The 25,186-nt window shown below is 38.1% G+C and overlaps 1 protein-coding gene across 1 annotated transcript; it reads right to left on the bottom strand.

Annotated features, from left to right (window-relative positions):
* Positions 1-1,778: 1,778 nt before the first annotated feature.
* kcnk5a (potassium channel, subfamily K, member 5a) lies at positions 1,779-16,499 on the bottom strand. The gene is made up of 5 exons (XM_027001429.3): positions 16,001-16,499; positions 8,177-8,288; positions 7,550-7,716; positions 7,172-7,340; positions 1,779-6,622 (listed from the first exon to the last, which is right to left on the bottom strand). The coding sequence occupies exons 1-5, from the start codon at positions 16,184-16,186 to the stop codon at positions 5,703-5,705; spliced, it is 1,554 nt and encodes a 517-aa protein (XP_026857230.2). The 5' UTR covers positions 16,187-16,499; the 3' UTR covers positions 1,779-5,702.
* Positions 16,500-25,186: the final 8,687 nt, after the last annotated feature.

Consider the following 25,186-nt stretch of genomic DNA (forward strand, 5'->3'; position numbering starts at 1 on the left):
AGATGATTAGGTTTGTAAATAATGAGCCTAATGCTCATTAGAATATTAGGAACACGCCCAGACTCAAGATGGCTCTGATTAACAAATACATCTGGTATTTATTTGTTTTTTTCTTTTCTTTTTTTTTAACACATTTTTTTTTAAATAGATTTTTTTAAAACAATGATGTTACTCTTGATGGGAAATTCATTAGAGGAACAATTCTCACTTATTTTCTGTAGCTTTACCCTCACTGCATGTAGATGGGGGAAACTGTTAGTTCCAGTCTGAGGACCAGCTGGTTGTGTCAGCATTTCTGCTTCTGAAGCAGCTTCTGCAATCCACAGCTTTTTTGCCTATTCTTTAAGAGTGATATACACACCACGCCCAAATTCAGTGTTACAGAGAGGTAATGAAATATGAATATATTACTTCCATTTATAATACTTCCATTTCCAAAGAAGAATGCCACTCTAGTGTTAAGCAAAACTTTTGATTCCATGATCAACTTTTAAAATGGACGTTATGGCATATACCATAGCTGTATAAAAGGGCAAACTATAAACATCCACTCTCTATGTAGTGAGCTACCTCATATCTCACACATCAACATCCCACATTTACATACATAGGTTGTTTGACCCAGCCCAGGGTATGAAGAAAAGGTCTGTAAGCACTCAACAATGTTTAGATCCAGATAGCTCAGAGAGGAAGAGTTTAATTACCTGTTAATTCCAGATCCTTAGTTAAAACAAAACACCAGAGAACCACACACAACTCCAAAACCATCTCTTAAATACATCTTTTGTCGTGCATTTGCCCACTTAATTGATCATTTGTATTGTTGTCACTTGCAGTGCTTTGGAAAAATAGTATTGCTTTTTATACTCCATTGTGATTTTGTATCCATCTAAATATATTACTTTATTTTTATTTGAACATGAACCACAAAAAACATCACTTCTCTGACCTTTTGCCACAGTTGCAGGTCTGAAGAGCTGTATCATAAACTTGCTTCTTTGTAAAGGGAGTGTTAGTTTTTAATTGTGGAAAGCATGGTGAACAGACCTTGTAAATATCATGTGACACCTTTCCGCCTTTGCCCATGAAAAGGTGAGTTATTCAACGCTGACGCAAGGGCCCGGGAAAGTGCAGGCAGGGGCCAGCACCAAGTTTTCAGTTGAGCACATTCAGACAATGTGCCTAGTCAGCCTACAGGCCTCACACTGTACTGCTGGTATGCAGGCTCTAATCTCAGTCCTGCCGGTGGGACAGGATCCAGTCAATTTAGTGATAAATGTTTGAGGCTCAAAAATACTTCTGTGCCACCTGTGGATTGTAGTGGTAGAGCTCCAAATCAGGGTCGAGTGGGTAAAGAGGTACATTAATGCAGTTATCCACATTTTTGGAGTATCTGAATAGACATTTCTTTACTCCCAGTTTGCAATATTTCCCTTCTGTGAAAGTTATGGTTCCTTTTATATTTTATTAAATACAGATTTTTCAACCTGGAATACATGCTATATGTGTCACAGGACCCATTCTGTATTCCAATGTCACAGAAAAGTGAAACCATGCTCTCCTGTTCTACCGGTCCACAACCATGTAGGTAACAAAAATGTGAAAAGATGACAGGTTTACTGCACCATTGTGTACCTGAAACTACTGGTAATTATAGATGAGAAAAACAGGCTGAATAAATAAATTACAAGAGCACTTCTGGCTTTTAAAACTTTCTTTAAACGATTGTTTATTGTTGTCAAACAAAAAAATAAACGCACTTAAAAAAATCACCTGCAACAAGATCACCAAATCCAATAGTTGTCAAAGTGACGAAGGAAAAGTATAAACCCTCTATGTAGGTCCAACCTTCCTGAGACATGAAAACGAATGGGGGAATAACCAAATGAACTAGTACACCCCACAGTAGAAAGATTGCTGTACAGGTGAACTGTGCCTTCCGCTGGTGGGTGGGAGAGCTTGAGATACAAATTAAAATGGGGTTCAAGTAAACCTTTTTGCAAAAATAAGACACTGATGTAACTTTTAAACTAGGTCTTGATGTTTCAAATCAATCTGCCAACATACAGATTTAAAGTTGTTTTTTTTAACCAATATATTAAAAAGTAATACTTCATAAAATCAGTATAGGAAGTGGCTGCTGCTCATCAGTGACAGACCCCTTTTGGTAAGATATTGTCCAAGATGTTTTGCTCTTCCACCAAAAATTTCCCAAGTTCACTGATCCACGTCAGGCAAAGTGGTACACCAAACAGTCCATAAAAAATGCAAAAAACCCTTCCTGATGATGTCTTGGGAGCAATATTGCCATAACCTAATGAAAGAAATAGAAATCACGGACAATTAATCGCTCCAAGCTACTAAAGGCACGGCGTCCATAATCTGATTTCTTTGTTTTCAGTCAATTTAGTGATAAATGTTTGAGGCTCAAAAATACTTCTGTGCCACCTGTGGTAGAGCTCTGTGCCACCTGTGGTAGTGGTAGAGCTCCAAATCAGGGTCGAGTGGGTAAAGAGGTACATTAATGCAGTTATCCACATTTTTGGAGTATCTGAATAGACATTTCTTTACTCCCAGTTTGCAATATTTCCCTTCTGTGAAAGTTATGGTTCCTTTTATATTTTATTAAATACAGATTTTTCAACCTGGAATACATGCTATATGTGTCACAGGACCCATTCTGTATGCCAATGTCACAGAAAAGTGAAACCATGCTCTCCTGTTCTACCGGTCCACAACCATGTAGGTAACAAAAATGTGACAAGATGACAGGTTTACTGCACCGTTGTGTACCTGAAACTACTGGTAATTATAGATGAGGGAGGCTTTTTCATTTGTGTTTTTTTCTCAAGGTAAACGTTGCAATTATTGTTTCATTTTGAATTTTAAGTAACACTGACCAAATAGAATTTTGTCATATCTTTATTTTAACGTGAAAATGACATTTTATATACATTTTACCATAAAAACTCATCATTTTAAAATATTCTGGAGTGTGCTTGAAATGGCCAACATATTACAAACAGGATAAGAACAACCAGAAATGTTCGATTGTTTACATTTCCTTCACAACTCACAGCAGTACCTTAGCCACAAAAACAATGCAAAGCCCAGCAGCGTCTTTACAAAATGATCCGGATTAGGGATACAAACAAATAATCCTATTAAGTCAAACTGCATCTGACTTCTCACTCTTTGTGTGGTGACTGACAGTTCAAATGTTAAATCAAAGGTAAAACTAACAGTAATTTATCCTTGAGAGTTACAAGGATGTAATCTGAATCATTTCCATTTATGTTGTCTAAAAAACCCTTAAGCTATCATTTATCCCAATCAGATTAGGGTAATGGAAAGCTCACAGAGAAAGTGATACAATTATAAGACAGTGCTAAAGGCACTTGGAAAGAGTCTCTGAATGCCAACATGTTGCAAACAGCACTCTAACACTTTGGGAAGACAAACTACATAATGGACATAAAGTAAGGCAAATGTGTCATATCACTGAGTATGGGATATTAATGTGGCAGTTCTCATTTGGCATGCTTTATTCTGCTGAAGTGCTGGAAAGGTTCTGGTCTGTGATTTAGAGGATTAAAATATATTTTGCACATTTCAACAAAACCAAAAATGTCTACAAAATGTGCAACAACAACCAAAAAAAAAAAAACTAACCAACCAATCAATCATGAACTGACCTCTGTAAAATTCCTGTCTGAGACCTGACATCAAGGAAGCATGTGTTAACCCTGGTCTGTTTATGGCTACTCATGTCACTTAGAGCACAAAAAGTAAACAGAGGCTGCAAGGCTGTGTCCTGACTAGTGGGGCCTACTTTTGGGCAGTTGTCCAGTGTTTACATGCCAAAAACACTGGCTCTTGAGCAAGACAGCGTCTTCATCGACTCTCTGGGTGACCAGTCATTTGGCAACTTTAAATGGTTCTATTTTTGTTCAGGATGTTTTCAAGCACTTCAAGGAACAATTACACTTGACACAATTAGAAAGTCAAAAGAAAGTTAATATTACACAATCCAAAAAGCAAAGGCGGGATCTCAATAGGTGTAGACAAATGCGCATTTCCTGAGTTCTCTTGGAATGACACTGGATTTTAGGTGAATGGATTTAATTTCAATTCAATTTCCATGGATAACAGATTGTTACAGGGCTTTGGCATACAAACTTCATTCCATTTTTAGGAGGTGAATAACTGTGTCCTGATTTTATCACAGTACAATACCCTGACAGAAATTTTACGATTGTTCCATAAGATTAGAAAGCATAAAGAAATCTACAGTAAGATAGAGAATTAGAATGCAGGAGATTTGCAGATGTGCAGAGTGCAATTAATCCAATACAGGAAACTCACTCAGGAAGCTGTTTTCCATACACAGGGGCTGCCCAGTGTCTTGACGCAAGAGGCTAGTGTGAGAACAAACACAAAAAACATGCGCACACAGAGGGAATTTCAAGGAGGATATGCACATTTTGTCTCACGCATACTAGGAGGTGCAGGATCAAGAGTGGAATGAGTCAAAAATATTACACTTTTAAGTGCTTCTAAATTTAAGACTGCAAAGAGATAAAAAAGTTATCTTCAAAAACTGGGCAACAACTGGCAGCATTTAATGCCACAATATTTTAATACATAATAGGAAATATTTGTTGAGAGAACAAAATATAATGCTGAAATATCCCTTGTATCAAAAATATTTCACTTTGAACTTAAATCAGATTTTGGTTCTTGTAGGTCAACATGTAAGACACATGTCTAGATTAAGAAAGCAAATATTTTCCCCATCTATTAAAAACAAATATCAATTTAATGTAGAATAAGGCAACATTTCGCAAAACCTTTATTAAATCCCAAGTCTTGCACTGGAAGACCTTACCAAGACCTTATATACCAAAAACATGATGCAGTGGATGGAGGACACTTAACCAATTTGAGTGTTAAACCATCCATCAAGTATTTTATGGCTCAGATTCTATCAGAGCAGTGCAAGGTGCTGTCTACAATAGGACTACTTACTGAGTGCACCAGTAAGATCTGCTTTATACAGTGATTTAGTAATTAAAGTTGTTCATAGTGGCTACTTGAAAAGGTTTTAGATGTGGCTGACCTTGCATACCATAGAGAAAGCATGTGGAGTCTTGGCCTTCATACTGTCCATGCTGTTGTGTGATAATGGGTGGTAGTGGTGGTGATGAATTAGGGAGATTAGGTAGGGGGAGATGGGTAATGCCCATATAAATGGTTAAAACCATTTATGCAGATAGAACTTTTGCATTCATTATGTCAAAAACACCAATGTGGTGAATAAATCTGAGAACCAGGAGTAATTCTCAACAGAATCACCTATCCTTATTTCTCACATAATATAAATCAGGTTGCAGTGGACCATGGACCCATTACAACTGATTCTGCAGTACATATTTTGCAGGCTGTTTGAATTTCATTTGATCTAATAAATATAACCCAAAAATTAGAAATAAACCACCTACAAAACCTACATATCTTAGCAACTGTCAAGAAGTCTTAGAAAGAAGACTTCTGAAAAAAATCCTATTTCTACTGGTCCATAGAGTCTTTACAAGTGTATTGAACTGTTGACTTCATTTTGGTCATGTCATTTGGGGTAGTTTGGAGTATGGCAGCTGTTGTTCCAACATTTTTGCTTGGCATAATACTGACTAAAATGCATTTCACAGATTCTGGGTGTTGTCTTCCTTGGAGTACTCCTCTACCAGCTGCTCATAGGAGTGACGGTGTTCTGACCTGTCTGTGAACACTGATCCCTCTGATTCAGAAGACTGCTCCTCCTTGGAATCAGTTTCTGATTCACCATTTTCATCTGACGTTGAGAGCTTGGGCTTGGCAACTTCATCCTCCCCTTCTAAATTGTTGTTTAGCAGGTTTTCCTCATCAATGAAGGTGATGTTGGCATTTGGAAAGATAAGGGGTTGATACTCTTTGGAGTCCCACATGTGATGGCTACTGCTGCAGCCTCCAGGCTCAAGGATTCCCTGCTCCTCATCTGCTTCTTTATCCAACTGATTTTCATACATCCTCTCCAGATCAGCATCGAGGTCGCCATCACCCTGCATCTCATTGAGGAGAGGCCCCCCCTCTTGCCCAAGCAGGTAGCTCTTGGACTTGGAGAAGGCCACAGTGACTCGATCGCTGAAGCTGTAACGGCGCTTGTGCCGAGGCGAGCGCTCTAGGTTGAGGATCGCATTTCCGTTAACAGTGGCAGCGTCGCTGCAGCTCTTGGAGCGGTTGTTACTGGCAACCCTAGTGGCACATGGACCATCACCTTCCTTCTTGGCACCGATCTGTTTGATGAGGTCATTGTAGCCCTCCTGCCTCTTGGAAAGAAAGCTGAAGATGTTGACATCATTTGTGGCAGACGGCAGGGGCAGGGTTTTGTGCCTATCTTTGCAGTTCTGTAGCTCGTCCAGTGACAGCTTTCGACGTTTTCTCCGTTTCTTCAGAGCCTTGTGGGCCTCAATGACCATACGCACTTTCCAATTGAAAAACAGGGATAGCCAGGCCAAGCCAAGGTATATCCACACCTCCACAAAGTAGCGGTAGAGCGTAGGGTAGTCTGCATTTGGGTCAACACCTAGAAACATAGATGTAAAGAGTGTGTCAAAAGAGCTACAGTGGAGTTTCATAATCCACTCTTCAGGGGCCCTTAGGCAGTCCACATTTTTGCTTTCTGCCAGCTCCCAGCACAAGTGTGCCAGGTATTCAGTGTTTGTGGTTGCTTGGTTCAGGTATGTTGAACCATCTAAGGGACCCAGAGTGCTGAAAAACTTTAGGATATGTCAATACTAGAAACAAGCGTTAATGTATGGGCTTATCATGCCAAACGACAGGTGCATAAGCATATAATTCTTTAAAAGATTTGACTGAGTAAATTGGAACCTTTGTATTCATGCAAAGATTAGTACAGTAACTTTAATCTTATGTAAACACCAAGAAGCATTACATAAAATAAGTCCATTTTCTTTCTCAGAATAAGAAGTGTGCAAACCTATTGAAAATGCTATAGAAAAAAAAAACAGGCTGAATAAATAAATTACAAGAGCAGTTCTGGCTTTTAAAACTTTCTTTAAACGATTGTTTATTGTTGTCAAACAAACAAAATAAACACACTTAAAAAAATCACCTGCAACAAGATCACCAAATCCAATAGTTGTCAAAGTGACGAAGGAAAAGTATAAACCCTCTATGTAGGTCCAACCTTCCTGAGACATGAAAACGAATGGGGGAATAACCAAATGAACTAGTACACCCCACAGTAGAAAGATTGCTGTACAGGTGAACTGTGCCTTCCGCTGGTGGGTGGGAGAGATTGAGATACAAATTAAAATGGGGTTCAAGTAAACCTTTTTGCAAAAATAAGACACTGACGTAACTTTTAAACTAGGTCTTGATGTTTCAAATCAATCTGCCAACATACAGATTTAAAGTTGTTTTTTTTTTTAACCAATATATTAAAAAGTAATACTTCATAAAATCAGTATAGGAAGTGGCTGCTGCTTACCAGTGACAGACCCCTTTTGGTAAGATATTGTCCAAGATGTTTTGCTCTTCCACCAAAAAATTTCCCAAGTTCACTGATCCACGTCAGGCAAAGTGGTACACCGAACAGTCCATAAAAAATGCAAAAAACCCTTCCTGATGATGTCTTGGGAGCAATATTGCCATAACCTAATGAAAGAAATAGAAAGCATGGACAGTTAATTGCTCCAAGCTACTAAAGCCACGGCGTCCATAATCTGATTTCTTTGTTTTTGCAATAGTTTGCTGTCTGCTGTCTCGATGGTCTCTGCTGATCCTGTCTTATAGAAACAATAATCGCTTTTTAGCTTCATGTTTCATTTTCACGCAGACATTCATCTTATCAGAGAAGAATACTTATTCACATGCTAGAGATGCTCACAAAATGGCAAGCAATACAACTGAGAGTGTGACCTGCTGACATGAACTTTTAAACAGGTCATTAACAAATGATTACCAAACAGAATCTTTAGTTCTTCAGGGAATAAATAAAGCCAACTACTTCCTGAGCTCTTTGATTAGTTAAGATAATCAGTCTCCACTGTTTACTCCCAAACAATAAACAGATTTGTCTGATTCGCACTGTGAAAGCAAGGAGCCGGGCTTTTACCTATGGTTGTAATAACGGTAGCAGCAAAAATGACAGCATTTGGCCAGTTCCAGTTGTTAAAGGTTTTGTTTCCTGTAATGGTGACACCTTGTCCTGCAGCCTCAGACACCACCTAAAAAAGGATAAAAAGTTGATTTTTCTCTTTAAAAAGTGATTTTAAGAGATACATCACAGACACGCGCGCGCGCACACACACACACACACACTTTTGAGACGAGAAATCAGGATTTTGTTGTGTCTCAGGCCAGAACCTCTACCACATCCTTCCTGTGCGCCACTGACCTTATCAGCATGTCCCTGATGAGGACTGCATTGCCAAACAGCCCACTCAGGGACATGAGTGGACCATCCCTCACCTGAAGGGCTTTTGGCAACCACTCTGAGCCCAGAGCACGCAAAGCCATCACAGAGATGCGCCAGAGTGGACCTTAATGTGTCCCTGAACAGCTATTCTGCACTTGTGTAATCAGAGATGAAAGGAACAGCTGGGCTTTGCTCATGGCAATGATTCAAAGCTCCTTCCATCTTAAGAAAATAAACACATCATTTAGAGCAGCTGACTATTTTTATTTCAAATGGACAAATATAGACTATGAAAAAGTTTTGATCAACTTAAATGCAACTCTGTACATGATGTGTATACTGTATAATGACAGTAAATTCACAACATGCAATAACAGAAGAGAGGTGGGATTTTTAAGAAATCCCATAGATCTGATGCCGCTTGATCTTCTAGTACTTTGTCTTGTTTATGTCAGGTGAAAGAATATTACTTAAAGAGCATAACACTAAAATTCAGAGGAGGAGCAGAGATATTTGGCTCTGGTGTCTGCAAAAATAACTGGCGAATTAAAATCAGAGTAAAGACAGTGGGAATAAAAAACGTCACAAAAATTCTTAAGAAATATCTGATGCATAATTTTGGAGTTCCTCTGTAATAAGGTCCTGCAAAATAATCTGTTTCTACCGAAGCTCTTAAACATATAATCAATCGCAGCTTTGAAGTACAATATTTTTCTCTCCTAAATGGCAACTATTTCTGCTTAAAACTACAACAGATTAAAGTGTAAAGAGGTAATGCACTGTCTGCCACAAAATCAAAAACATTCCATCAGTTGATCATTTTGCAGGAAGGCAGCACAATTTCTTAGGCCTAGTAAATCAACAGCTGCATCCTCTGTCAGCGTCAGCATACTGACTGATGAGTTATGACATGCTGTCCCTGGTCTCCCCATTAAAGACCTTTGCTACGTCAAGGGTCTTTGAAGCCTACTGTTTATTCCATCTGCAAAAGTCATTAGCATCAGACAGCAAGCTTTTACAAGGGTCAGCATTTGGTGTGGTGAGGGAACATTTGAAAGATAACTCATTCTGAATTAAAACTCTAAAAAAGAGAAACAGTTACAAGTCTAGAAAAAGTGAGTTCATAGAAAGAAAAAGTAAAGTTCCATTTGATTAGGCCATGCTGGAAACCAAAAGCACATTTGATAGACTTAAAATTATAGGACTGTTTCCTCCTTCTGAGAATGAATAAGTAAAGCGTATCAGGAGGTTTTGCAATCTAATCTGGTACTGCCACATTCTGCTAATTTCACACCATCTGTGACTCAAGAGTCATAGCTAAACTTACAGAAGCGAGTACAAATTGAAAGGGAATAGAACTGTATGCAAGATTTGGTCACAATGCACATGTGCAAATCCAAATCACCTTGAACTAACCACACTGCTCATTGAATCCATCCAAAGATCATGCCAAAAATGTGCTTAGGTTTGTGTGCTCTAAGAGCAGCTACATGGAAAGCTAGTAAGTTTTGGCTACTCAGATTGCTTATCTAAACCTTTGTCATGTGAAATTATGTCTTGGTTTAGTATAGTAATAATTTACCTTCATTACTTGAGCTAAAAGATGCATGCAGAGGATTTATTTTTAAAACACTTCAGCTTAAACTGTCTTTGCAACAATAACTATCACTAAAGTAGCTTCAGTGGGTAAGTCTGGCAGAACTTAGCACAAATTCCAAGATTTATTACAGTAGCACAATATCTTGCCATGCAATAATGTCATCACCTTAACCTTTAATAGTCTAATTACTGAATCTCAACAAATAACTAAAATATTTATTTATATCAGTTACAATCATAACACAATTTAAGGTCATATTAAATTATATTTAATTACATTACATGTATAACAGTATTATGGCTTACACAATAGCATTTGCTCAGAAAGTGGGCCATTTATCAATCAACTGACAAAATTGAAGATGCTCAAAACAATGTACTACATCCTCACACACACAGTCTGTGGAGGGTCATCAGCAGGTCCCCTTTGGCTCATCTGGGTTCATAGAGTGTCTAATTATGCTATGTGTAAAAGGTGATTGTGAGATCAACAGGAACAGACATGCTCTGATAGGATGTGAATGATGAAAAGGATTCTTGTGATGAATTTTAGGGAGTTCTCAAATGAGATGACCAGATCGTGGTGTGGGAAGGTATCAACAGGACCAAGCGACAGCTCTGTCTTACTGGGATTCAGTTATAGATGATGGGCAGTCATCATGTCCTGATTCATATATATTCATATATATAAAACTCATTTAGCACATTAATTCTGGGGAGGGGGGAACTTTTGCTTTAATTTTAAATGAACTTTTTAGCTTGCTTTTTTTTTTAACTATTCTGATGTTTTGATATTTGTTTCACAATTCAAAATGTCAAAATCAATTTGGAAATTCAGATATAAACCTTTTCAAAGTTTTCTGCTATCAAAAGCTATTGATTGCAACCACTAAATATTGTATATGTCAGCTATCTTTATAAGTCCCCGAATGGCTCTCTGGAATATCCAACATTCCATAACTTTTCAGTAATACATTATTTTAATAAATAAATCAAATAAATAGATGCCTAAATGTCTGATGAGCAGAGAAATAAAATATTGGCAATGCTTAATCTGCCCACAATAGCGAAAACTGAACAGTATAATGTAATGGAGGGAGATCACTATGCCTCCACAGCTTTCCAAAGCCTCCAATGCCACAAAAATCAGATGCGCTCTTGCACATTGGCTGCATGCAATGCATGCAACAGGCAGTGTCATAGAGCTGGACGGGGCCCAGAACCAGCCTCCTCCTACTCAGAACCAGCCTCCTCCTACTCAGAACCAGCCTCCTCCTACTCAGAACCAGCCTCCTCCTACTCAGAACCAGCCTCCTCCTCCTCCTGCTCCTGCTCCTCCACATCCACCCTGAGATATAACGCACAGTCCAAGGCAGCCTTTCTTCAGAATGGGAAGTTCAATGGCCCAAGAGAAGAGTAATGATTTAGTCTAACTTGGTATCATGACAAACAGTATGGCCTTAGACACTGTTTGGTCTGTGAAAGGTCATGGCAATGTGAATGGTAAAGCTAACACTGTGCAAAGCCAATCAGTTCTCAGTGTCTCAAGGCTGGCTGCATGAAAAATAAAAAGAGAGAGACACTATTAGTTGTTGAGTTGTGACTGGACACAGTATAAAACTTCAAGTGAATGAAATGAAAATCTACAGATCCTTGACACAGGGAAGAACGTGACCCCACAACATTATTTTAAATGAGTAGCTTAATGTACAACTCGCTGTGGAGTACAATAGATTTGTAGTTCTTTCCTTCAAAACATAGCCTTCCATGAAGTTAGTCCTGATCTTCACCAGCATTTGAAAAGCCAAAGCAAACTTGCAAAGAGAGAAGTGCACATTCACAGGCAAGCTGTAAGCCCGGTGCAGCCCTGATAAACAGTATGTGGCAAAACCACAATGACAAACTCCAACTGTTATCAGCCAGCTGACTCTTTGGCAGAGGGATCTATACTGCGGGTAGTTTTCCATTACTGAGTATGGGGAGAGCATAAGGTGTCTAGATGCTTAGACCTGCTGTCAAATAATAGATCCAGTTTCAATAGTTACAATTAACCAACACATTTCAACTGCAGAAAGAACAACAGGGAATCCCACCTCAACGAGCCAGGCCTTAACATTGTTTAATTGATAGTCATGTGATGACTTCTGTGTTGTATTGGGGTCTGTAAGTGTAAAGCTAATTTGACACAGACTAAAGATAGACATTGTTTTTCACATTTCTGATTTGATCACAAATGAAGTTGTAAACACATACATAAATCCTACAAGGACTTCTTTTTCATCTGTGCCTTCTCACTCTTGCACTCACACACTCACACTCACTTAAAGCATAGCGTTTCTCTACCATCATGGTTCATGGTTGGATGCTATCCTGCCATTATGGATGTGAGAACTAGAGCCTCTGACTCAGCCAAAAAAAAAGCTGACAATGCAAAAGCACCCTTCAACTTTTCAGAAAGGAAACCATCAAAATCATACGATCTGCCAAGTTTGCTTAATGCAGACTCAGATTTCAAGCACATTACTAATATTAATCAAATGACAATTACTAAGACATATAATTAAAATTTCTCATAATGAGATTTACCCAAAGTTACTATAACCAAAATTACTTTCATCACTCTGAGCTGCTAGACTTTATTGCAGACTACCCACCTCTCAAGCAGTGGGCATAAAAGAGATAAGCTCAAGATAAAGTTCAAGGTCTTGATTATGAAAACTGGAAATATATTGGTTAGCAGCAGCTTCTGGCATACATAAAAATTTAAGACGACCAACCAACTGCCCTGGGCAATATAGAAATGCATTCCAACTAACACCTTGCTTTGTTTCTAGGGATATCATTCAACTACATCATGTTTGTGGTTTACAGTGCTAAGGAGTGGTGATGCACATTCTGAGTCACCAAGATCTCATCCAAGGAGATTAGTGCAAAGGGCTACTTCAATACTCGTAATGACCACACAAACATGTTGTGAAGGAAAGCCATCAAGTGAGCAAGAGCACAATACAAAGGTTACCTGAACAGTAAGAACCGTGCCAATTACAAAATTACTGGAACTGGTTACAAAGGTTACAAAAACTGTTTCAGTCAATCAGGTTCACTGCTTATGTCCTCATAAAGGGCATCATAGCTATGCAAAGTTAATACTCGACAAGTTTCAAAGACAGGAATTCAGACATGTAGAGCATCCATGGCTAGATAACTAGCTAACCTAGCTAATCTATAACTACAGTCTGTAGGTATGTCCTAACCTTCCAGACTACTGAAAATTCAGACTGGTTTATGTGAAGTCGGTCCACTCTACCATGGATACCATGCCATGCACAGTGGGGTGGTGTTGTTGACACCAGCGTAGAGGCTTCCACCATAGCTCATTTCGAGTTATGCTTGGGCTGCTTGAGGATGCAGTGTATATTAGTCCATGGCAGAAAAGTGATAGTAAGCATTTTCTTTTTTCCATTTCAGTGAAGACAAGGTGCATTGTCAGCTGCACACACCACAGGGCTATCTTGATAAGATATGGGCCACTAGTGCCCATTCATGGGCAGTGAGTTTTTGTCCTTTTTAAATTCTACTTCTAATGGGTCACAAACGGAATGACCTCTTTCTGTGTGACTGCACATTCTTGTATGAGAAGTGCAGTATTCCAAAACATGAGTAATTTGTTAGATTTACAATAATAATTTGCCCCTGAAGGCAGTGCAGTGTTGCCATCAGGTTAATTATTTACTCACCATTTCCATGGAGACCAGGTGTTAATGTTACTGAATTAATGTAAAACAATGCCCAGCCTACAGTGGAATTAGGTCTCACTTCAGCAAAGCAGTGTCAACTATAAAGAGCCACAATAAATATGAGTCAGAGTTTTAAAAAGGAGTGAACTAACAAAAGCCAAAGCTGGGTACTTCATAAATCATAAAGCCACAAACATTATCAGAAACTGTCAGAAACCTGAAAAAAAAATTAAACTGGATCTGTATTCATGTAGGAATTCAGTTAAAAAAAACAGTCTACAATCATTTTTGCCATTTTGTAATAACCACACGGTTAATATTCTTTGTGACAAATAGTCTTTTTTGGGGAAGTGCTGCTTTTGGTAAAAGTTTGTTTTTATGCTGTCCTGATTTTTTAAGACTCTTAGCCCAAGCCTCTTGCAGTGAGCACACAAAGCCCAAACTCAAGCCCTCAACCCAAGGCCTCTCCAGGCCCCCTGGCCCACTCCCCTCCTCACGCCCAGCGTTCACTTCCAAGCCAAATCCAGCAGCAATGAACTGCAACGGAAGAGAATAAAGAAACATGAGGGGGGAGGGGAATTGGCCGCTGCTTTGAGTATTAACCCCACCCCATGCCGTTGGTTACTCTGGGGGAGAGCTTCATTCACAGGAGTGTGGGGCTTCATGAATTATGCACATGCTCCTGGGGGTGAGGGGGAGCTAAGAGGGGAAGGCAGTGCCCTTCAGTCATCTCTGTTTAAAAATATTTAGATACGTTTGATAATGGTTATCATTATATTGCAAAAACGTACAGTGAAAAGCAGTTGTCTCCTTTGGTGTAGAACTGCCACATTCATTTGAGTGTGTACCTCTGATACAGGAAATCCTACCCTCTCAAAAATAAAGACCAAAAGAATGAAGGGTTTCAAGTGTAGAGAATGGGGATAATTCCAAATCAAAGTCAAATCAACTGAACAGAGGATATCCTACCAGCTACTACCATTTAGCTCTCAGAACCCCGGCATTTATTTGAACATGATCTGATCAGGTACTGTATAATTTTTAGGAAAACATTAAATAGCTCTGAACCAAGTCCATTGTAAAACAAACAATTTTCATTGTTTTCAGTTGTTAGTTACAGGACCAGACAATGTAAAACAATGGTAATTCTTAGTGATATGACAGAGAAACCTGAAGTACTTGAAATATTTATCTGTTTTATAGAGTTTCAGCAAAGTTTCAGTCAAAGGTACTGTTCAAGCACTTTTGTGAGAGGGTGAAACTGCTTTGTGTGCTTAGTGTTTTTAAATCTGTCTATATATATATCCTCATTCAAGCAGATCTATCAGATAGTTAATCAGTTATAATTTTACAATGCACATCTTGAGGCATTCAATCGATAACCAAAGGAGCAAACCACAGGGAATGGAAGAGCAAGCGCAAACAATACAACTATTCAAGTCTTATGGGGGACAGTAACCCATTATGACACTGAGCCCACAGCATAAGGCAAAAAAAACCCCACAAGGAGTCTATGCAGAACACATGCACTGCATTACATTACAATGGTATGTGCAATTCTACTAATCTCATAAAACATAGATGCAGGTCTAGAGCTGTACTTGTGGTAGTTCCAAGTCTCCAGTAGCTATTTAGTGGTATAAGTCGTTAAATTGTTGAAAAACATATTTAGAATAATTTGCAGGTGTGAAAATAACAGCTTTTCTTAGGGTTCCTTGCTGGCATCAATACGTGTTTACAATGTTTCTTGTTTTGATAACATAATGGTTTTGGATACCTGTGCCAATTACAAAACATACCAACACACCTGTTCAAAACATCTGTTAGGAGGTGCTACTCACTGGCAGTCTAACTATTGGAGGTGTGTTTTAGTGAAGACAAATAGGAATAAGGGCTCCAAGTGTCATCTCTTAACACTGAATCAACCATTCTGACAATCAGCTACGTTCATTTTTTGCTTCATAGGTGCCTCTGATGCAGTGGATTTTTGTTAAATGTAGAACTTTTACATTAACGTGCTGAAAATTCTGCCTGCTCACATCAAGTCATGTCCAATACCAAAAAAGCTCAGTCCTCTTCAAGCGTTTACAGATGTGACATCACACCGTGTGACGAAAACATATAATTGGAACACTTCATAGAGTTGCTTTCAACGACAAAGCCTAACTGAAGTGGTTAGCCCTACCTCCAAGATCTTGTCCAAGTCATCTTTTTTAAGGCACGGGTAGTCTTTCAATATTCTCTCCTTCTTATCATTATATTCATTCACTGCCAACTTCCAATTCGGTTCCTCAAGCACTTGGAATATTGCTGCCCCAATGGACAGGTAGAAAATAATAGCCGAAGTCAGTAGGGGACCCTTATCCACCATAATTAAGCGCAGTGCCTCGGAAACACGGGAAAGCAACCCTCACTTCTTTCAGTTTTTAAAGTACGCGCTGGTCCATTCATCAGTTGCTTTATTGCCCGCCAAATACCTTTTCTTCCCCAAAGATTCTTGGAATATTTTCGGATTCGTTTTATATCGACACACGCCCCAGACAGGTTCCTAAAACTGGATGTCAGAGCCAATACATTTTCCGTAAACGCAGATTCAGAACAAACAACCCTCTGAAGTTTTCGCAGTTTAAAGTAATTCCTCAAGTCTCTCGGATAACTCTTTGCCCACGTGCGTGACTGGTATGCCAGCGCCTCGCGTGCGCTTCTGGTTAAAGTAGCACCTTCCCAAGCCCGCGAGGGCGTGGAATCAGCCCGAGATCCGCCCATGAGCTTTGTCGTCTCGCGCCTTCAATCCGTCACTCTCCTGCAACAGCGAAGAGTCGACTTGCAGGTGCACTCTGCGTCAGGCGTCATTGAATTGTTTGCGCCTGATTAGTCCGGTGTCGTACGATGTGGGTGTTTCACTGTGCTTTTTAATTTTTCACAACGGTTCTAAACTGTAATCTCCTTAGCGTTTAGGAAATTGGGAACGAGAGGAAATGCGTGAACATTTTCCTACGAGGAAAATAGGTTATGTTTTCAATATTATGAGAATAGTATATCTTGTTTTCAGAAACAGAGAACAAACACCGTCAACGATGTAAAAAAGGAAAAAGAGCACAATTTCTTAAACAGCCTTTCTATCTTAACGATGAATCTATCCAGACACTGGTTGTTCATTTGTTTGAGCAGGAACTGATAACTGATGTTACTTTATTCATCTGCGCCTATGAACAAAAGCATGAACGCTGACTGGATGCAGGTGGTTCTTGCCACTCACTTACATAGGAAGCAGCAATGAATAGACTTAGAGCCTTGAATGGGTGGAGTGTGTGTGGTTAAGGGTTAGGGTTTAGAGTTACCGCTAGGGTTAGGTGTAGGCTTATCATTTTGCTGTAGTAATATGCAACTCAGAGGAAATTTCCCACAAAGACAGTAATACAATAATGTGTGTGCACACTCTTAATTCCCTTTTATCTTCAAACAGTACCAGTGTGTGCCAGCTTTGGTGTTCAGGAAACTATAATATAATATAATACATATGGTACAATAATATACTATGGTACTATAATAACAGATATTCCTGTAATTTGTCATTTTAAACCCACTGATTAGACTTGCAAGACACATGTCTCAGCATGTCTGAACTTACACAAAAGCATGGGTGTGTCAAAATTAACATTTTCATTTTTCATACCATTCTCCCTAAGCACATTTGCCTAACTAGTTACCTTGCTAAATGCGGAAACATTGTGAAGTGTGAGTCATGAAAACATCACAGTTCTTTCACATTCCTGAAAGTTTTTAAACTCAGACAATGCATTTCTTGTTTTCTTTTGCTTGGTCCAAATCACTAAGAACAGTGCTCTCTTTTTAGGATACCTCTCACTAACATTCTGTAGTCTGTAATCCATTCAGATAATAGTACTTGGACTTTTGGCACCTTACCAGCTGAACCGACAGCTGGTTCAGACCAAGCATCATGACAGGGAAAGCCTGTCATCATTAGGTATGCTGACAGTTTAGTTTAGACAGTTTAACTTTTGCATTGTACTTATTGTGTGCATGAGTGTAAAATGGCACACATAAGTGAGAAAGAAGGGGCCCCTAAGCCATGACACTAGCCCTAGACAGTGCAGTTAGTTCACTTCATGCCTTTGCTAACAGTAGGACTGGAAAGCCCAGATCTTCAGTGCCTGCAAATCCACTGGTGTGCAAGGAGCAGCGAGCCCTACACACTTCTTACTTTCCCCACTCTGGATGTGAGGCCCCTGAGTGCTCTGCCTTGTAGAGGTAAATTACCAGACAGCCACCATGGATGGCTATTAAGAGGGGGAAAAAATAGAAAAGACAGAACCAAGGTCCCAGAGGCCTTCATTATCTCTCGCAAAGTCTACATTAGTGTGTTCTGTCACATTTTGTAACTGCAGTCATTCATGTTGGCTATCATAAACCGTGCTTGGCTGCTGGAGAGCTTGCCATACATCATATTTCAGCTGTTTTTCCTTAACAAATACTTTTTTCATCAGCATTTCTCCTTACTCATGTGGTAGTAGGGTAAACTTCCAAATAATTATATGAAATTCAATTGTAATTAAATTGGAAATGATCAGATTTGCAAGCAGGTTTGACTAGGAAGACAGTTCTATTCAGATTGCTGCCAGTGGGTTAAGCATACAACCAGCTAACTGGAGAACAGGCTAGGGTTAGGGTGAGGGTTACAGTTAGGGTTAGACTTAGGGTTATCAGTGAGCCAAATATTAGACTGTTAAACATTCAATAGATTAGTGAATCAACCTTTCTCTTGCAATTCCACAAAGTTACATATTTTTAAATTTTCAAAACATATCTACTGACATTGCATTCCCATAACCAACCTGCAAATATCATTGGAACATGTTATAAAAGCGATTATTTGATAAATTAATGAACAAAGGAACCTTTAAAATATTACATTGGAAGATGCCTGGTTTAGACTTGGTATAGAAATCAGAATCAGAATCAGGCTTTATTGGCCAAGTATGGTCACACATATAAGGAATTTGTTCTTGGTTATAATAGCTCACCCTGCACAAGTTGCTTGTACGCAGTAAAACAAGAGACATTTCCACCACACTCACAACACACACGTACACTCACACACATACACACACAGGCATACTTGTAAACATTACATGTGCATCAATTGTTTAGAGTGCTGAGTTCAGAGGTTGGGGGATGCAGCTGTAGAATGAAAAGTAAAATAAATAAAATGTGGGGGGTTTATATGCATATATCAAATACTCCAATTATGGGAGTGTGTACCTCTCGAAGCAAAACATTGTACCCTCTCAACTAATGACCAAAGGAAATGTGTGCTCACATGAAGAAAAATTTGTATCATTACATATCAAATCAGCTACAGAGAGGAAGCTTCAACGCTGGATATCTTGGAGTCCATGCAATATTCAAAATTGTACCAAAGGTCTGTCTGCCTACCATAAATCAATTAAAACTAAAAATGCAATAATTTCAATATTTTCACCACAAGTTTAACTATTCCCTATATAGTATATATGACTTGAACATATAGAATTGTATTTATTTATTATATTTTAATGTCATTATTTATTATAAATAATGTATATATATATATATATATATATATAATTATTTATCTATTAACACTATTTATTTATGAATATTGGTATCATTTTCTTGTAGAATCCCTTTCCAGTAATGATCCCTGCCTTCACATCACTTTCCAAATCTATTAATTATAGCTCATCAGATCCAATGTTTTCTGTGCCTTACAGAACAGCATCCTAAGGGGGAGAAAGCTATGTAATATCAATCAGCACAGTTATTTTCATTGAGGTACTCTTTGATTGCCTAGACCCTATCTTGATTCCCAGAAATGTTTCAGAGAAAAGAAAGGTGTGCATGTTTGTACTGTTTGTACAATACAGGTTGTATATGAGATTTGGTCACACTTATGTTTCTTTGAATTAATTACTTGATTTGCCTGAAGTACACTGAACTGAACACGGCCTTTGTTTTTATGAAGATAAGGACATCGTATAATAATGTAATTAAAACAAATTTAAAGCATAATTTAAAAATTAGAGTTTAATTAGCTGTCACAACTGGGTTGCTTTTAAATAAAAAACTAAACTAAATCATGATACATAGATATCTTGAGAAATATAATCACATTTAACTGGTAATTAATTAATCACCAATTCATAGTTTTGTTTTGTTTTTCAGTTGATACATTTTAATCCGGGAAATTTTAATCCAGGAAATCACCAATATACGATGATCTAAGATGTGTGAAAGCCTTTGACTGAAAGGGTGCTGAGATAGGCTTTGTTATCTGCTACTGCACAGATGCCGAATGAGGTTTTACTGAAGACTTTCCCATGGAAACCTATACTGAGAATCTCTCTCATTAAGAGGGGAGTGTACTGGGCTTCACTGACACAAAAAACCACAGTAACCCACACCGGTTTAAACTGTGTATTCACTGTGAAGAAAGAGAGAGAGTGAGTGTGTGTGTGAGGGAGGGAGGGAGGGGAGAAGCCAGTGAGAAAGGAGAGTGAATGATTGAGTTCACAGTGTCCTTGATTGTTAAAGATCTTCTTTAACTGTTGCCCTCACTAAAAATCATGAATTTTACATTCACAAAGAAGGTGGCACACACTCTTTGGACATAGCCTGTGTTCCTGCTAAAAACTAGCAATGCACATGAACCTGTGAGGGAAAAGCCAGTGTAGTCAAACCACGTGAAACTATAATCAAAGTAATTTAATCAAAGGACATGTATTTCATTTCCATTTTTATGGTACATTCTTTTTTCCAGTTTAATATCCAGTAAGATTTATGGCAGAACTACTGAATGATTGTATTCTGGCTGAGTAACTTTGAGTGTTGCATAAGTTGCTGGACATTTGTGGGCATGTTGTTACTGGGACTGTCTGCATGCTTTATGTGATAGTATTCCTAAGCAACAGGGCTTTTTATGTTTCACTGTGAGCTCCTATCAGCCAAAGCAGCCACTTTAGCACATTATTATCTCTTATACCATCACTCAAATAAAAGATGACCTTTTGACCTTATGCCACATTAGCATTTCTACTGGTTTCAACAAGAAGGGTCAAGCTCAGGTTGACCAAAGTGGAAAGAAGAAGAAGAAGAAGAAGAAGAAGAAGAAGAAGAAGAAGAAGAAGAAGAAGAAGAAGAAGAAAACAATGTTCAAATATTTTATGAAGCTTTCGTAGCCTGTAGCAGCCTTATTGTTTGGATGTTTAAAAATGATATCATCATGATAAATGAATTACTACAAGACATTTGTCAATATACTGTCTGTTTCAAAAGATTTCTGTCCCCCTGAGTCCCACTCTTCTCCCAGTATCTACTCAGTATGGCCAGGATTAAGAAGAGAAGGGGGAGAGAGAGGCTGTTTTCTTTGCTGTGTTTTACACACATGAGCGCTTGAGGGAACCATGCAAGTTGAGACACGTGCATACGCTAATATATCCAGTTATCAAACGATTGGAAATCACATTGGAAATCCTCTTCCCATTTGGGATGCACCAATGCAAAACAGACAGCTATGGAATATTTTATACGATTACTATTCACAAGTGGCAAACTGACTCAAGGAACAAAACATAAGCTGTCTAACTATAGCTGTTCTCTTTGAGGCATGCCTTGCTTAAGGCATCCATGTAGCTAAGTGCAGCTTCCATAAACATGTATAGGCCACTCGATAAAGTCATTTATGATCATAATTTATATGAGGAATAGAATTAAAACTAGGATGAATGCTTATTTTCAAGGTAAACAGTAAGGTAATGTAAAGCAATATGTAGTAGTGAAATATTCCTTTTTTTACATTTATCTAGATTGTGTAGCAGTTATTAAGTACTTTTTTTTTTTAAATGTTAACTTATTATTCTGCTAACCCAGTTTAGCTAGTTACAACCAGTAGGTGTAGTTACAGGCAGGGTTGTAAAGTAATGAGTTACAAATACTCCATATCCATAAACTTATTTATTTATTTTTTTACAGTAATAGCCCTTTTAAAATCAGTTTGGAATTTATTTGAATACATCTTAAGTAAAATAATGTTATTTTTACAGAGGAACATTACTTCTAATAATGTTACTTCTACATTTTTTTCAGCTAGTCAGCAACAATTTTTAACACATTTTTTGTTTGATAAGAGTTACAGCAATTAAAGTGTTAGGAATGTTCCTGTACCTTAAGAATGGTTTTTAAAAGTCAAATACATGAGCTAGTACATTTTTTCAGAGAGGTACTTTTTTTTACTCATACTTAAGCAAATATTAGTGGAGGTGCCTTGTACACTTTTTTTCGAAGTAACAGTGCTTCTACTTGAGTTGGCCCTTGCAATACCTTTTTCTCACGCGATTACAGGTCATCCTGACTTTGCGAGTAATCTAAATGCATTGTGATAAGTGACTAAAATTGAAAGTTAGTTACACAAAGGCACAATGCTGATGCGGCATTGTTTTCACTTCTCTACATACTGAGTTCACTGGCACAGGGTTCAACTCTGCCAGCTGTGCATGTTGTGACGCTTACACTCTTGCCTCACTTGTTCTGTCACGCACGACATTAGTCTCATAAATATGACAGAGGTCACCTTACCACCAATCAGAGGGAGCTTTTGACCTACCTATCCCCCAACCACAAAACTGATTACTGACCCAGTTCAGAATGCTGTGATAATAATATCATATTCATTTATTTTCCCTTCGACCTTGCATAAATGTTCTGGCATGCATTTCAAGCACTTGTACCCTCTGAGTCACTATGTAAATAAAATGATTCAGTGCACAAACATTTAAAAAAGAGAGTTGATTTATTTCGTGCCTGCAGAGACTAATCATGATCTGTCCAAACATTCAGATTTTTTTTTTTTTTTTTTTTTTTTTTGTGGATAGGTGTTCGGGGGTTGTTGTGTAAGTATACAGAGTAAATTCCTTCAAATGTATTTATTTATTTGCATTTTTTTTTTTTTGGGGGGGGGGGAGAGGTGTTTATTGTCACATTGTAACATTATTTCCAGGAGGCCTGCTGATGTTGTCCTCCCTTCTACTAGCAATGTTCTGCAGTTCTATATAAATGATTATGGTCTACTATGTACAATATTACAATTGTAATTCTAATATTTATACATATGTTTATAAAATATTTAAAAATATGTCTTGTATAAATATTACAACCTGTCATTGATTTTCTGTGCATTTCATCACAAGACATTAAAACATGTGCACATGATCATATTAGTCTCCTGATATTCACTGTTGCCATTTTTATAACTATTTGTTGGTTAAAATAACATACATTAATCTGAGAATTTACAAATATCTTACATTTACAACCTTAAAACTAACATCAATACATGTTTAATTCTTGATATTAAAAAACCTCACAAATGATTGAAATATGGAAGAAAAAAAGGAGCTGAACTAAGCTGGCAGGGCATTCCAGAGACCTGTTTGCACATGCAAATTTTTACAAGGTTGAATCTATGTACATCCTGCCAATTTTCTCTTAGGGAGACTGTGCCAGTAAGAGCCAGGTTGAGTCTGTCTGGGTGAGCAGCACAAGAGAGAGTAAAGTATCTATATAGTAAAACTGAATGTATTCCAGCATTTTACTGAGCACCAGACTTTGTGTCACATGTCTCGGAACAGTGAGAATAGGCTAAGTTCAGAGCAAATGTGAGAAAACACAGAAGAACTCTTATTTAAGAGTTTAATTTCATTATAGCACACTCAAATCTCTCTCTCTCTCTTTTCCCCTCATTCTCCCTCTCACACACACACTTGTTGCTCACGGTAAGAGGTCTGGAAGCTGTGTCTTATGACACAAATTACCAGTGAGCTAAACAGACAGTCTTTTTCCTCCTGAACATTTTACTGCTGAAATAGGGCACGGTAGACGGTATTTCATTCATCTTTCATTATAAAGCTATAGACAAACTTTGTGACATTTGTGGCCAGGTTTTAAACTAAAACTGAGATGACTGTGACCTCTTGGCTCATGGATTTTGTTACATTGGGTTATTCTATCTACTAGCAAATAACAATTAGCAAAAGAACAATTCATAAAAATATAATAAAATTTTTGTTCTATTTGGGCTACTTAAATGTAAACAGATATGCAGGTATTCAAATATGAAAAATGTCCAATATGTCCTCCTCTGATAAACAGTACAGTTTGAACCTCAGTCAAGACTTTTAATGGGATATCAAGTAGAATAAGGGCCAAATGTCAATCTCAGTTGTTTAGCCCATTGTCTGACACATTTCCCAGGAGCATCAGTAGCATGGGTTTGGTACCTGAAAGCCTGACCAGTGTAAGCCGCAGACTTGCCTGAGGAGGGAGCAGATTTGTAATAGAGTCAGTCATCCACTCCACCTCCCCTAAAGGGGCTGAGAATGGTTTTTAGAGAGGGATCATACCCACAATTTTCACACTACACATATGGTGTCCCTCTGTTCAAGCAGGTTCTTTTGCCTGTTGGCAGGACACAGAAAACTCTCTCTCTCTCTCTCTCTCGCTCTCTCTCTCTCACGCACACACACACACACACACACACGCACGCACACACACACAAACACAGATACAGAGAGAAAATAATATTTTTCTGCACTTCTAGCTTATAAGCAACAATATGTGGAAAGCTTTTGTGGATTTATTACAAAAAAACATAGATTGCCTTACATACTCACATACACAGAGATGTAGAGAGTAAGAAACAGATAGACAAACACAGAGATAGAGAAACAGTCTAGTTTGGAACAATGTTTTCTCATTGGTTAAGGAAAGGGTAAGTACATGTGAAAGGTAAACACAGTTAGGACTGACCCACACAGGAGTATCATATGATAGTTTAAAGTGTGTAAGTGTGTGTTCATGCGTGTGTGTGTGTGAGAGAAGAGAGAGAAGCCCAATCATAGTAAAAGAAAGATTTGATGAATTTCAGTTCATAAGATTGATTCTAGAACAGACTCTATAAAACTGCAAATGCAATATATCACTTTGTTACTTCATAAATATATAGGATTAAGAATGTTGTTTAATTTTGATATCAAAACTATGCTATGAGATGAACTTTAATGAACCTACACCAGGGTCAGTACCACAACCCACTATAGTGATGTCATAATGTTGAAGCTACAGTGCCACCATGTTGCTCTACCTGTATAAATAACCATAGATAATACAAGAATAACAACAGTAATAAACATTGGCTCTGTTTAAAATAGCCTACTACGCTGTAATATTTTCAAATGTTTGAAATTCTCTGTGATGAATCATGTTAAATCTTGTATTGCAAGTACCTCTGCTACAAGTAGAAGCAGCAGCGATGAAC

This window comes from Electrophorus electricus, chromosome 10 (genome assembly GCF_041902795.1).
Source record: "Electrophorus electricus isolate QZ-2024a chromosome 10, ASM4190279v1, whole genome shotgun sequence".
Taxonomy (NCBI): Eukaryota; Metazoa; Chordata; class Actinopteri; order Gymnotiformes; family Gymnotidae; genus Electrophorus; species Electrophorus electricus.

Excerpts from the sequence above, each read along its gene's own strand:
- kcnk5a (XM_027001429.3), bottom strand. The coding sequence starts at position 16,186 with ATGGTGGATAAGGGTCCCCTACTGACTTCGGCTATTATTTTCTACCTG. Across the intron at positions 8,289-16,000 it reads ACTTGGACAAGATCTTGGAG|GTGGTGTCTGAGGCTGCAGG; the intron begins GTAGGGCTAACC and ends ATCCTTTTTTAG. Across the intron at positions 7,717-8,176 it reads TACCGTTATTACAACCATAG|GTTATGGCAATATTGCTCCC; the intron begins GTAAAAGCCCGG and ends TTCTTTCATTAG.